General features: G+C 54.1%; 3 protein-coding genes across 3 annotated transcripts; 2 read left to right on the top strand and 1 right to left on the bottom strand.

Moving 5' to 3' along the window:
• Window positions 1-1,180: 1,180 nt before the first annotated feature.
• Window positions 1,181-3,009, bottom strand: N0V89_000732 (uncharacterized protein; the record flags this gene model as incomplete). The annotated part of the gene is made up of 4 exons (XM_056209552.1): window positions 1,181-1,203; window positions 1,253-1,576; window positions 1,677-2,432; window positions 2,484-3,009. 4 exons carry the CDS (start codon window positions 3,007-3,009, stop codon window positions 1,181-1,183), a joined length of 1,629 nt encoding a protein of 542 aa, XP_056076374.1.
• Window positions 3,010-3,414: 405 nt separating this feature from the next.
• Window positions 3,415-6,020, top strand: N0V89_000731 (uncharacterized protein; the record flags this gene model as incomplete). Its single annotated transcript, XM_056209551.1, has 2 exons — window positions 3,415-5,004; window positions 5,058-6,020. The coding sequence occupies 2 exons, from the start codon at window positions 3,415-3,417 to the stop codon at window positions 6,018-6,020; spliced, it is 2,553 nt and encodes an 850-aa protein (XP_056076373.1).
• A 1,811-nt stretch (window positions 6,021-7,831) lies between these two features.
• N0V89_000730 (uncharacterized protein) lies at window positions 7,832-10,960 on the top strand (the record flags this gene model as incomplete). The annotated part of the gene is made up of 1 exon (XM_056209550.1): window positions 7,832-10,960. One exon carries the CDS (start codon window positions 7,832-7,834, stop codon window positions 10,958-10,960), a length of 3,129 nt encoding a protein of 1,042 aa, XP_056076372.1.
• Between the last annotated feature and the right edge of the window lie 4,002 nt (window positions 10,961-14,962).

Below are 14,962 nucleotides of genomic sequence, written 5' to 3'. Positions count from 1 at the left end.
ACGCTGATGATGCAGTCGAAAAGGAAAGGACTCCGTGATATAACAGAATCCAACGTATCAGTCGCTGTGCAGAATATGGGTATCAGATAGTTCTACCCGAGTCAGCGAGACCTTACTCCGAGCAGCCACCTCGTACACTACCGTTGAAGAAGCTGAGTTACGCTTAGCTGTTTTATTTGCAAACAGAACTTTGCTCCGAGCCTGCTCACCTTTGGAACCAAAACGTTGCCTGTGCCCATGTTACCAGGCCCGCTTCCATGGCATTGGTGTTCATACTGGGCTGTTTCCAATGCAGCTCGCTCGTAGAACCAGTGATGGAGCGACGATGGTGAGGAGACGCATGCAATCCACCTTCAAGAGCGGTAGGAATTGTGGTAGATGGCGACCGTTGAGGTAATGTTGCGATGCTATTGGTAGAGTGTTCCGACATGTGCACAATGTGCAATGCAGCCTTCAAGTCGTCCACCTCGGCCTCCAGCCTCTCGATACGCAGCTCATTTACATCCTTGACAGTATCAAAGTATCGGCACTCGGCGTCGTTTCTTGTGCAGCGCTGACAGGGTCTACCACCATCGCACCTCACCTATACAATTTCGAGTCAGCATGCGGTGGCAGACCAGGGCACCCCCACAGGACATGACTCGCGGCCCACCTTTGATTTGCGGCAGAGGATGCACGCATTGATGGCGCGCCGCTTGCGTGGGCGCTCTGAAGAAATTGGGGTCGACATGTCTGTCGGGATTTTCGTGCGAGGTGGGCCTGCCCCGGTCTTTATGTGCGGAGGGCAGAACGCGGGGAAGGACCTAGACCACGTGCCGTGCGACCGTCTTACGATTCCAAGGCTGCGATTTCGGGCCAAGAAGTCGTGCCGTGTCGCCTCAGCAACAATGGTGCGAGACTGGTCTTGGGCGTCTGCAGTAGCTGTTTCGTTGCATCTGTTGATCGATCGAGGTTGCCGTTGGGGAGGCAGCGCCATGCCATGACCTCCTACAGGGTTTCGTGCAAGATTTCAATCATCACCAGACAGCAACATTGAACTGTTCAACTACATTCGTGACTTCACATGTGGAGTGTGGCACTGGATCTAACGGATGCGAAGCAAAGACGATATGTATTGCTATGCGAATGAGCACTTGAGGTGATTGCATGTCATTAACTGCTTCCCCCGGATGCTCCTTCCTCAGTACAGATAGATAAAGTCCTCTGCAACAAGTCAGCAAGCCGGTGGCAATCACGACCGACGGGTGCTTACCGTTCTTGATATCAGTTATGTCATCGAATGCCTTATCACCGACACCTCCTTGGCTCGCGCTCACCGCTTCCTCACCCTCCAGCTGTTCGCTTGTCTCCATGCTCAGATCGATGACCTTTGCCGACTTTCCAAGACGCTCTCGCTCAGCGGCGTGCTTGCGATTCAGCATCGTGATCCACACCACAGCCAGCACGACAAAGACAATGATAGCGATGAATAGACCGAGGTTAGCGCGGAGACCTCGCCTGTAGTAAGGCTTTTCTGAAGGCTTGAACAGGTGTGGACCGATGATATTGCCAGCGCTGGCTCCGACGAACAGGATGCCTAGACGCGCAGGTACGAAGTCAGTCAAGTTAGAAAAGTGGGGATAGTACCAAGTGTTTATGTCCAAGACATATCGACTTCGTACCCGGGCAATACTGACTGGTCGTCACCTTGCGCTTGGTGTCGCCTCCGGTGTTTTGTCCAGACCACGAATAGATGAGCGGAGAGATGCCTGGGTAGAACGAAGTCATATAGTATCCGAAGAGCAGTACGCCACGGTGCTGTTTCTCACGGCCGACGACCATCAGCACAACGATACCGACAATAGGTGGGATGCAGAGCAGAATGAGGACGGGCGACTTCTTCTTCAGCCAGGTAGCGAGCCAAGCGCCGCCGATAGTGGCGATGATCTGGACAGCACCAAAGGGCATGTTGAAGAGGATGGTTGCGAACTTCCCGAAGCCGAACGACTGGATGATAAGAGGACCGAAGGTTGTGATGCCACCGCTGGGAATAGAGACAGCAGTAAGCATGAGGAACCACAGCCACGTCTTCGGGTCGATGAATGCTTCGAGGACATGGTCCCACTTCCAGACCCTGGACGCGACACCCATCTGGTTCATACGCAACCGCTCAACCGCGATCAGTTTGTCACTACCCTTGAGGAATTTGGCTTCCATGGGTGAATCTGGCGTGAAGATATATACGAAGACGGAAACGACGACGGTGAGCAGACCGCAGAAGAGGAAGATGATCTGGTACGAGTGCAGCAAGTCGGACTTGATATGACCCAGGCCATAGGATAGAAGGCTGCCCAATATGTTGACGATTCCAAGCATTGCGTACCAGGCGGCGTTGCGATTGGTTTGCTCGGAGCGCTTGTACCACATCTGTACAATTGCGATGAACGCCGGGGCTGTACAAGGTCAGTCTGCATTGTCTTCAGGAGACCGAAATAAACACTTACCAACCGCAGCCTCGAAAGCACCTAACAAGAACCGAGTCCCCATGAGCCCACCGAAATTCTTCGCACCAGCCATACCGCAGAGGATAGCTCCCCAGGTAAACACCATGACTCCGAGGAACTTTCCGATCGGCAGCTTGACCAGCAGCAGGGCCACCAGAGGCTGCATCACCATCTGGGCGATATACACGATCGAGCCAAGCCATGAGAACTGATCGGAGTCTGGATCGAGGTTCGCATCTTCGATGAGTCCAAAGACGGAGGCGTATGAGAGTGTCGTCTTGTCCAGACTCTGGAGGAAGTATACAGAGAGCAATATGGGAAGCAAGACAAGGTCAATTTTCCGCAGGACGCGTTTGTTCTCCTCGGGCGTTACAATGATGCGCTCATTCGAGGCCAACAGTTCGGCTGCTTTGTCCATGCCTTTGGTGATTGGGTCTGGCTTGTGGTATTCCTCATGTGTGTTGACATCCTCATTTTTGCCGATCTCCCCCAAAGTCGCGGGTGCAGGCGCGTCGTCCTTCGACATGATGAATGCTTTGCAACGAAAATTGGAGCTGCGTGCAACAGCGGTGGACCAGAAAACCGTTGGAACGGTAACGACTTATATGTATGGAAGACTACATGGGGAGCCTGTACGGAGACATCCCTGATTGGTGATGGTTTCGGCCGAAGGAGGCGACTCAGCCTTTATGCCCCATGGGACGAATCCGGGGACCCCAAGCGCAACGACGATCCGCTTGTGGAGGGCGCGGCCGAAGTTACCGATGCGCCTCGGAAGATGCACCACGACATAAATACCTAAGAATTGGCCGTTCGGGAATCACTGCGTCAGCTTATTCGAGAACTGAGTCATTGATTAGACATCAGATCCTCGGTGAGTGCTCTATTGAGTGAAGGATTGTTGTCTTCACTGACTCGTGCGCAGTTCACAATGGTGCAGCTCGAGGTCGTCCCCACAGGCTTCCAGCGCGTATCGAAAGAGGATGGTACTCCAAGCGTGTCTCTCCAATCCATGAAGAATGGAACAGCGTTCAACTTCACGTTTGAAGCACTTCGGCCAGGGCTGTTCCGAACGAGCTTCACTTCTAAAGACCACCGCCTTCCACCTCATCGCGCGGCACCGGTACCAAGTCGCAAACTAGACGATGAAAGAGTCACAACTTCGCATACAGATAATGTGAGCACTCTTCAAGTGGAGAATATTACAGCCAAGGTCGACTGGAGCAGTGGGCCTCCTTTAGTCTCAATCACACTCCCAAACCAGAAAGCCCCAATTTACACAGACCTGCCCAATCGCTCCTACGTAGCCGACGGACCAGGAATTGCTCATTATACACGCTACAACTCCAAAACGCTCCATCTAGGACTGGGCGAGAAGCCAGCGCCAATGGACCTCTCCAACCGACACTTCGTGCTCTCGGCAACAGACAGCTTTGGATACGATGTCCATCGCACCGATCCCATGTACAAACATATCCCGCTCCTGATAAACGCAACACCTAGTGGATGCGTAGCAATCTTCTCTACGTCACACGCGCGGGGTTACTACTCAGTCGGTTCCGAGATGGATGGCATGTGGGGACGCTTCAAGGTGTATCGCCAGGAATACGGTGGCTTGGAACAGTACATAATCACTGGGAAAACGTTGAAGGACATCGTAACCATCTACGCCGACCTCGTCGGCTACCCGCTTCTCGTCCCAAGATGGGCGTTTGGGTACCTCGCCGGAGGGATGAAGTACTCCATGTTGGACGAGCCACGCGCCTGTGATGCCCTCATGGACTTCGCCAGCAAACTAAAGAAGCACGATATCCCCTGTTCAGGATTCCAGATGTCCTCAGGTTACACGGTTGCGGAAACGGAGCCAAAGACGCGCAACGTCTTCACTTGGAACTACCACCGGTTTCCGGATCCCAAGGGCTTCGTTGACGCATATCACAAAGCAGGCATTCGGCTGATCGCCAACATCAAGCCTTACGTGCTGGAGAACCACCCAGAATACGAGAAATTGAAGAAGGAAGGCGCGCTTTTCACAGACTCGTTGACTATGGCATCGGCCGAGGCACGTCTCTGGAGCGCAGGCGGCGGCGAATCTGGCGTCGGCGGCCATATTGACTTTACTTCTGAGGCGGGATACCGCTGGTGGTATGAAGGCGTTCGAGAGCTCCGAAAACTTGGTATCGATTGCATGTGGAATGATAACAATGAGTACATTATTCCGCACGACAAGTGGCAATGTGCGCTTACTGAACCGAACTTGAAGCAACAAGATGGCCAGGACTATGGGAAGGATGTTGGCTTTTGGGGACGCGCGCTGAATACAGAATTGATGGGGAAGAGCTCACATGATGCGTGTGTGGAGGTGTATCCTAACGAGAGACCGTTCGTTTTGACAAGGAGCGCGACAGCAGGGACCCTGAGGTATTGTGCTAGTTCGTGGAGTGGCGACAATACGACGAGCTGGGACGGGATGAGAGGTGCAAATGCGCTGTCGCTCACTGCAGGAATATGCTTGATGCAGGTCAGCGGCACGCTGCGTTTCTTCCCCGTAAAACCTACTGACCGTGCTCTTAGTGCTACGGCCACGACATCGGCGGCTTCGAGGGTCCGCAACCTAGCCCTGAACTCCTCGTCCGGTGGTGCCAACAAGGCATTTACTCGTCGCGTTTCGCCATCAACTGTTTCAAGACATCGCCAGAGAATAACTCGGTCGGAGATGTCATCGAGCCCTGGATGTACGAGGAGACGACATCACTCGTCCGTGACATCATAAAGCGAAGATACGAACTCATCCCCTACCTGTACTCCCTCGCGCTCGAATCTCACACCACTGCCGCACCACCCCAGCGCTGGACCGGCTGGGGCTTCGAGCAAGACCCAGAAGTCTGGCAGAGCAAGCTCCTCACGGATGGCGAGACGCAATACTGGCTCGGTGACGCGCTGCTTGTGGGCGGCGTGTTTGAGCCGAAGCAGGATGTTGGAAAGGTGTATCTTCCCAAAGACCCTGCGAGCCCGGATTTGCAGTTCCTCGACGTCAATGCCAGCCAGAAATTCTACGATGCAGGGCAGTGGATCGAAGTGCCGGCGAAATGGCAGGATGAAGGCATACCGGTGCTTGCAAGAGTGGGTAGTGCAATCCCAGTTGGTAAGCCAGTACAGGTCCGTTCTCCTGGAGACAAGGAAAACTTTGCGAAGTTGCCTGAAGATGACTACCGGGCTGTGGAAATTTTCCCGCCGAAGGGATCATCGCATGGTAAGGAGTTTGCGAATAGGTGGTTCGAAGACGATGGCGTGTCACCACCGCCTGTGAGGATTTCAATCTTCGCGGTCAAGTATACCAGTGAGGAGGACACAGTGTATGTGACGTTTAGCGAGCAGCTGCAAGAAGGGTATGATCCGGCGTGGAAGGAGTTGGAGATCATTCTTCCGAGCGGCGATGCGAGAGCGGTGGCATTCAACGGGAAGGGGGCGGAGAGCATGGCGACGGATGAGAAGGGTCGGAAGCACTTCCGGTGCGAGAGTGTGAGGAGGGCTTGATGGGGTGAGCATGAGAAAGTGAGTGATGTGCACGTCACTGGCTATCATCAGGTAGTTAGACGAAGGCTTTGCAGCGTAGTCGGTGAAAGAAACAGTCGTAGTTTGTTATAATAGATGATGATGCACACACGGAAAAAAAGTGTCAGCAGGTCAAAGCGTGTGTAGATGGTGTATGTTGACGCAAGTAAGCGGATGGTTGCGCGACAGGACCCTCGGTGACAGCGGGACGTTGCGAGAAGTAAAAGAGCGTCAACGGGAATCATCTCGTGCAGATATGGCAGTTGTCGTTGGAGGGTTCGTGTCACTTCGAATCCAATTGGTCAACATTGCGTCGGTCAACCGAGGAGAAGCGCACGTTGGGTGGAATGATGCAAGGACAAGGCTGAGTGAGGGGCTCGCATGCAGCCACCATGCAAGTACCGAACGTGGTGATGGAGACGCGGTCGATGACGGTCTGGGAAGGAGCGAGATGGGTTGCTTTTGCCGTCTTCTGGAGGGGCCCGCCCATGCAGTACAACGGAACTGGCGTCTACGGGGACGCGGAGGGCTGATTGGATGACACGACGATGTTGAGGGAGTGCTGAAGCCAGACAATGCCCATTTGCTGGAGCGCCAAAGGCAGTGCATGAACGATAGCTACGTGTCAGCGACGCATGACGCAGATGTTCTGGATGCGAACCTGAGGGGCCAGTGGTGTGCTGCCGTGGCTGGGTGGTGCTTGTGTTGGTGTGGGAATCAGGGAGGCGCTCCTTCACTCTCCACAGGGTGGATGAAGAGGCTGGGGAAGGCCACGAAGCGGTGATCGCAACGCAGCGCCCAAGTTGGTGATGGCTGGAACCATTCGCAACGCAGCGCCCAAGTTGGTGATGGCTGGAACCATTCGCAACGCAGCGCCCAAGTTGGTGATGGCTGGAACCATTCGCAACGCAGCGCTCCAAGTCGGTGATGGGATCAAACCCTCGACCCAAAGCAGAAGGGGTTGCAGGACCAGGAGACGATGGAGCTGACCCCGAGGCCAAGACCGACCGACTGCTCACCGCAAGTGGCAGCCATGCGCTGGCGGCCTCTGCGCCTCTGCCACGGTGACTCGGCGCAAGCTGCCCCTACTCGCAAAGCGCTCTGTGCAACGCTCTGCGCCGTCAGCCTCCTTTCGACGGTTGGGCTCCCGGCGCACAAGTCGCTTCGTCGCTTGGGCACTCTGGCACTCTGCCTGCCTCGGACGCCCAATCACAGCCATTCTCCGACCTCTGCACGCACGACTTCGTTCACGCTGCACTGTCGAGTCCGCCGCCGTGCTCCCACTCCAGCCCTCCCCGAGCCTCACTCCGCGCCCTCCCTACCGGCTGGTGGGTTTTGCAAGTGCACGCCAGGCGCCAGCCCCCGTGTGCTTGGTCTCGGTTGACGCCCAAGCAATATCGTTGGGTAGACAAGCCTGCCTGTTTACCGACTCATCCAAGCCCCGGCCGCACCGCGCATCGACCGTGCCCACAAATCCGCGCCCGAAGAGCGGTGCAGGAGCAGCAGGAACCGCCCATGTTGGTAGCCGCTCCGCTGTGAACGACATCTCATGGATGCAAGAAGCCAGAGCCACCGTTGCACACGTCGAGTCCACGGCATGCGTCCCGCGCCCCGATAGCGCCGTCTTTCAAATCCAGGAACAGCCCCCTCCGACACGCGCCCGCGCCGTCGACGATTGCTTTTCCCGCCCCAATTCCTCGCACGCCGAACGCGAGGGCTGGGGGGCAGCGAGCGGCGAGGACAAAGCCCCCAGACTAGTACATTCCGCGCCTGTGTGACCGCCCGTTGCCAACATGCCCAACTTCCTCGCCGCCGACAATGGCGAGTCAAGCAGGAGCCGGAGCAGGCAGAGGGCGAGGACCGAGGTCGGTGAGCACAGGAGCGTGTGGGATCGATTGAGCTTTCAGAAGATAGGCAGCTGGCTGAAGAGGGACGAGGACCCGCCATCGCCGACCAAGGACGCTGCCCAGACGGTACATGACGAGGACAACGCGAGGCCACACTCCAGCGGAGAGCATGCGGCCACGTTAAGACACGGCGGGCTGCTGAACCGACGGTCGAGCAGGAAGGTCGTTCCCGGTCTGCCGAGGCCGCTCACCTTCAAGAGAATGAATAGCGAGAAGAGGGAGAAGCTGCTCGAAGTTCCCGTCTCCCCCGAGCAAAGACGAGCAGCTTCCGCCGACCGACGAGCATCGAGCGGCCTGCAACGACAACTCTCGCCGCCTCCCGTGGCCGCTCCCTCCATGTCCGCTCCCGATGTCCTCAGTCCGCCCAATAGCGAAGTCGAACACAGGCCCCACTCCACGATAGGCGGCGAACCAGACTCGAACATTCCGGCCGGGTCACGACAGGTCGATTACGGTTTGGAGGAGAGCATAGATTACTTGGCTACGGAAGAGCCCCCTCCTTTGTCCATCGCTGGCGATTCGTACATGGAAAGAGAATCGCTGCGCTCGACATCAGACGTGGATGACCTGCAGCTGCAGGAGGAGCTGGAAGCGAAATGGATACTCAACCTGAGTATGCACTTCCGCGACATGTCAGATCGAGAGAAATTCTTCATCACATTCGCTGAGGAGCCGAACAAGTGGAGAAGGGTCACTGTTTCGATTGACTACCGCGAGCTTGGGCCCGAATCGCTCGAGGCCGACCTCAAAAGTCTGCACTATCAACGAGATAAGAGCGCAAGGATCTACGAATCTATCCGCGACTCGCTGCCAGACATACAATTCTATGAGACGGTTACTAATCTTAAGCTCCAGACTGCAGACGGACGCCTTCACGTTCATGTCACCGAGGACGTCAATGAAATCATACCGTATCCCTCTCTATCTGCTTTAGACCATCTCGATTGCAAGCGATTCCGAGAACGCGCCATTTGCTTTGACTCGCACATTTCTGGCTTTGTGTACAAAGTCTCCGTGGGCAACAAAATGTACATCAAAAAGGAAATACCTGGCCCAGATGCTGTAGAAGAATTCCTTTACGAGATCAACGCCTTGTGCAGCCTATCCGAATCCAAATCGGTCATCAAGTTCGAAGGCATCATTGTGGACGAAAAGAGTGAGCTCATCAAGGGATTGCTTATCAGCTATGCGGAACAAGGTGCGCTTGTCGACCTGATCTATGACTTCAAAAATTCGGAGCAAATGAGCTGGGAGCGGCGCGAGAAATGGGCCAAGCAGATCGTGCAAGGCCTGTCCGAGATTCACGAAGCTAGCTTTGTGCAAGGTGACTTTACCCTCTCCAACATCGTCATCGATCATGATGACAACGCCAAAATTATTGATATAAATCGACGTGGCTGCCCCGTTGGTTGGGAACCTCCAGAGCTCGCTCGTCTGATTGAAAGCGGCCAACGCATCTCAATCTATATTGGCGTCAAATCCGATCTGTTCCAACTTGGGATGGTACTGTGGGCTCTCGCAGCACAAGAAGACGAGCCTGAACGACAAGAGAGGCCATTAGCCAGGTCGCTGAACAGACACAGCACTGTGCCGGAGTACTTCAAGAGCATGGTCGAAGCTTGCTTGAGCGACAGGCCTCGGGACCGACCCGCCGCAAGAGATATCCTTCAGAGATTTCCCGACAGAAATCCGGAACACAGACCGCCTGTTCCCAATAGCTCGCGACCAAGTGTTTCCCCGCATAGAGGTGACAAAGTGTATATTGATCCCCGGACAGCCGTTGGCCTAGACGACATCCCTCCACGAACACGCCACTCGCATTCTCGCTCTTCTTACTCACACGTCAACATGCCGTCTACGGAATACATTGGATCATCCGGATCTTACATTTTGCCAAGCTCCACCGCAGCTCGCGGTCGATCTCCGAATGGGCCACGAAGTGACAGCCAAAATCGGCGTTTCGAATATTCGCCTTACCCTGCACCACGCTCAGTCATGTCACTCGATGATTCCGAGCTCGAGAATGAACTCGCCAGTCTGCCCGCTAGCCGAGAAACAAGATGGGAGCAGGTCTACGTGGACGGCGACACCAAACTGGTACAGAGGGGCTGCGCAGAGATTGATGTGCAAGACTTCGCCATCCAAGAGCCTAAAGATGTCTGCATTACCACACCGCCAGGCGAGCTTGACAACTCATTGATCGCCAGCAAGCATTCTGATGAAACTTCGCTCTCCTTGACCACCGTTGCCGCGCTGCCAACGTACGACTCTCAGCATTCGGCGCAAGCTACGGAGGCAAGGGATGGAAGTCATAGAAGAAGTATCGAGAACAAGGCCTCCTTTAGCGATCGCATCCATCAACTTGCTGATCTCCCCGCATCTGATGAGCGTGCCGCGCAGATACCTAACCCCACTGCTCTGACTGAGCTCGAGAACGAATTAGGTTATTATTCGTCTGTTCCCTCTTCTGCAGCTCCTTCCCGCGTCGGAACAGGCTTTTCTGAGATCTTTTCACGACCTACACACAAAGATTCTGGCTTCAGTGAGCCCTTACTAGAGCGTCCTAGCTTTGATAACGAGCGCGTGCGACAGAGCCTCGAAGCTACCATGGCCAATATCAAGGTTCCACACCCAGAAGCACAGCGCGTCAACGAGCAGTTGTGGGACGAGAAAGGAGGTGTCGCAATTGGGAATGGTGTTAGAGGCGAGCAGCTGGTCCTCAGAGCAGAAGCCCTACCCCCAGCCCAGACAGCTTCAACCCTCAAGACTTTTGAACACGAAGCCAAACACAAGCCACTAGAGGAAAAGCTATCTGATACCACAATACGACCGCCTGGCATCCTGATACCGGATTTTCATCACGCTGTCCCGAGAGCGGCAGATGCGAGCCCACCCATATTTACACCTGCCTCATCACACCGCGCAGCACCAACAGGACCACTAGCCTCATCATACACGTCCACCTCATCAACTTCGAGATCCATGTGTTCTTTCGATGCAACCCCAAAAGTTTGAACACAACTTAGCACCCGCGACATTCCGTGCCCTCACACATCATTCACACACATACACGTCAAACTCTCTCCTTGTTCCTTTTCATTAGTGGTGCTCACATTTTCTATCCATGTCATTGTCTTTCGGTCCGGTTGGCATGAGGTTCGATTGTAAGATTTCGCAAAAGACGCATTCTTAGCTTTGTATGGCTCGCGGCTCACGCCTCGCCCTATTTGGTATCTGGGGATGGACGGCACTGGTTTCTCTCTTTTACTTTGTAAGCGTTTCGGCATTGGCGTGCGACACAATCATGATAGCGACGGATTTGGGTTATTTAGGATACCAAGCAATCTCTTGTTGAGCGTGCCCTTGTGCTTCAAAACATACTTTTTCTGAGGACGTCTCATGTCAACGAGTTCGAGACTCGGCAAGCCGCTGCTAATCGGGTCCGCCGTTGCTGCTTCACGCTCGCTTCGGAGTGCATTGTCAGTGTTCGTCGTTTGGGCGTCATCGCTGTCTCAATGATGTGTTCTTCCCTAGGTCGTCTGCGTTACTGAGCTCAGCGGCGTTTGCTGTCCTGACGTTATAGGCGTCACCGTCCCCGACTGTACCCCTGACCGCAAGCCCTCGCTCCGCTCAGTAATGGTGCTCATGACAGATACGCCGCGCCGATGCCACTTGCCGCCTTTGCGGTGCCTTCCTTGCGGCCTGTGCACTTGTCAGTCTCCTCTCTCCTCTCAGTCACGCAGATCGGCCTTCTTACTTGTCACATCGACAAACGCATAGGATTGCCATGATGAGGATTATGATGAGGATCGCGAGCGTGGTTTGGAGGAGGCTGGTGGGATCTGGCTTTGGAAGTGGGGGTATCATTTGGGCGGGATGGTGAGATGCGTGAGCTGGTGAAGCGGTCGGTTTGGCGAGTGAGTGAGGCGGCATAGGGAAGGTGATGGGAAACGTGGTTGGGTCGAGGGGGAAGGTGAACAAGGAGAGTCTACAGGCGCACTTCAGTGGATTTTGAAACCTAAACATATGTGCGGCAGGAAGTCCGTGAGCAGGGCCATTGCGTAACCACGAGGGGTTGCGCGTGCGACTTGATACACGTCTTTTTACATCTCCTCTAGGGCAAGGGTATCTACTGTTTTGGCAAGTACATCTTATCCCAGCATCTCCTGAACAATGGATTGTCCAGCAGAAAGCACCAGCTTTATCGGTAGTGCAACAGGCCATTCATCGCCGACATGGACAAAGAACTGTCGTGTTCGCCGCAAGCGACCACAAAGAAGAATCACGCCACCTTCATTAGGAAGACGATAGGTATTAGGTCATGCGGACTTATCCCGAAGCTAAAACCGTATAAACGTGCCGATGCCCAGATGATCTTGGGTTTGGACTCTTGTGCGCTGGAACTCGGTGAAGGTGGCACGTTAGTCCGCGTCTATCGCGCCTTCTCAGGTCATCATCATCACCCAGAGTTGGCACTTGCCTGCGGTAGTAGTGTCCTTTGCACGTAGCCCAACAATTTCTCTCTGCTTTTTGCACCCAACTCTCCAGCTCCAGAGCCACTCCTTACTCCAATTTCACAACCACCGGTCTGCAAAAAGCACAACCGTCCAGGCGCCGCTTGATCTGCACACACTCGCACGAATCACTCGTGGTCAAATCTATAACTTCGGGGATATATCAACCCCAACTCAAATTCACTCTCTTCCTAATAGCTCAACGACACTCAAGTAGGCTCGCTAGCTGCACCAGCTTTTCCCATACTGACAGCTTTTAGCGGCAACATGAAGCTCAGGATTTTGTCTCTCTTCTTTCTCAATCTCGGATTCTCTGCCGCTCTCCCCAACTTCGATATCACCACCAGCCTCGTCCCCCGCCAGAACGACGGCGCAAAAGGTTGCGGCATCGTGACCAACTCCGACGTCACCATGTCCTATACGCTCGTAGGCGACGCCTACTGCCGGAACTTACACGCTAACGGCGCCGACATCAAGACATACACCGTGGCCGAGGGTTGCATTTGTCTTTTCTATGCCAACGATCACTGCAGCAAGCGGCCGACCGAAGAGTGGACCGGTTGGGTATTTGGTCCAGCGCATGGAGACTTTACGAAGAAAGGAACGACCCATTATCTGTGTGGGGAGGGGACAAATCCGTTCAAACCGCCGAAGAAGTTGTAGGTGTTTTCTCTGCTAGGGTCGCTTGTGGGTATCGCTTTCGGCTGTACGTGTTTATATATCTTGTGGCTACTATGGTAGTATTGTACGCGCGGTTGGAAAGCATGTGCATACACGGGACATGATTAGCTAGACGGTGGCACATGGATAGCTACGCAAGGTCATGGACACTGGAATACTGACACGTCAGCTCATCCTACTCTAAGGTGTGATCATCACGGTGGAAGGGTACTATTGGCCCTTAGTTCGCATACTCGAACGTGAGGAGCTGATACAATAGAATACAACATAGTATGCCTCAGTTCCAAAACTCCGACCAGCACCCACAAAGCCCATACCCCTCAAGGGCGCAACGCAAGCTGACCTACATGTGACACTCCTTCGTGAAAATCTGGAGCAAGTCTTCAAAGTCGCAAACGTTCATCGACTCGAAGACATTCTTCTTGTAGATGCCCTCCTGCGTCATCCGCGGACTTCGGATCCCAAAAGCAATCTTCGCAAGATATCTCGGATCGTCCCGGGCAGGAATTTGCTCAAGGATTCGCTTCACGAGAGCTGGATCCGGTGGCTGAGCCGGCTCGTCAGGTAGTTTGACCTGTTGATGGGTCTCGCACCAAGTGCAGTGACCACATTCTTCGGGCATGTTGTTGGAAGTTTCGCCAAAGTAGGCTGCGAGTGCGCGGGAGAAGCACTTCTTGTCGGTGACTAGGTTGATCAACGCTTTCGTGCGATTCAGGTTCTGCTTTTCTTGCGCTCCCATTGTCTTGTCAAGTTCATCCACGATAGAGCAGATCTCTTGTTCGGTGGAAGGAAGCGCCTTTTCTATCCGGAACATGTTCTGTACGCCTGTGGCTTGTAGAGTGATCGCACCGCGATTCTGCCAATCATTGAGCTTGCGAACGAGGTCCTCTCGTGCAAGGCCCGAGGACCGCTCAATCGCTTCGATTGGGACATACGACCAAGTTGCTTTCTTGCTGGAGCCTTTGATAATAGCGCGCGCAGCAGGGTCCGTGTCTCTCGAGATCAGACCGGCATCGTTGGGTTTGAATTTGTACTCCGTATACTTGGATCCGGCCGCTCTGATCAGACCATAGCGCAACTCTAGCTGTGCATATAGAATGCTCAACATCGTCGGTCCAATGTCGACTTCTTTGGCCTGGTGGTACATTGAGATAGCGAAAGTATCCCCAACTTTCAGCCTCCTGCTGTTGACTACGCAGATGTCGTTAAGCAACAATTTCAGCGATCTTAAAGATGGCCGATCACCGTATGTGAAAATGTTCCGAAGATAGAAATCTTTCGTGGACAAGTTGAACAAACACACGCTCGGAAGTCCATCCCGGCCCCCGCGACCAATCTGTTGGCTGTATGACTCGATGCTGTCTGGAATATCGAAGTGGATAACATTCCGAATGTTCGGTTTGTCAATACCCATGCCAAACGCAATGGTCGCTACCACTATCATTTTGCCGCTTGCGAAGAACTCGTCTTGGGTCTGCATCTTTACTTCGGTCTTCATGCCAGCGTGAAAAGCCTTGGCTAGGAATCCATGCTGTTTCAGATCTTCGGCCAAGTCTTCCGCACCTTTCTGGAGGGTGATGTATACAATCGTTGGGCCTGGGTTCTGGCGAAGAAAATTCACCAGTTTAGTGGCATTGTCGGTCTGCTTTGGGTTTGACTTGACCAAGAGCCTCAAGTTCGGTCTATAAACAGTCGTCCTAAATAAACCTTCTTTCGGAATGTTGAAAGCATCGCATATATCTTGGGCAACCTTGGGCGTTGCCGTAGCTGTAAGGCACGCGACCCTCTCAACATCGGCCTCCTTTGCGAAGCGGGCGATCTT

The sequence above is a fragment of the Didymosphaeria variabile genome, assembly GCF_027946475.1.
Source record: "Didymosphaeria variabile strain IMI 356815 chromosome Unknown scaffold_1, whole genome shotgun sequence".
Lineage (NCBI taxonomy): Eukaryota > Fungi > Ascomycota > Dothideomycetes > Pleosporales > Didymosphaeriaceae > Didymosphaeria > Didymosphaeria variabile.
Note: the sequence above shows the minus strand (reverse complement) of the source record. Positions and strands in the feature narration are given on the sequence as shown.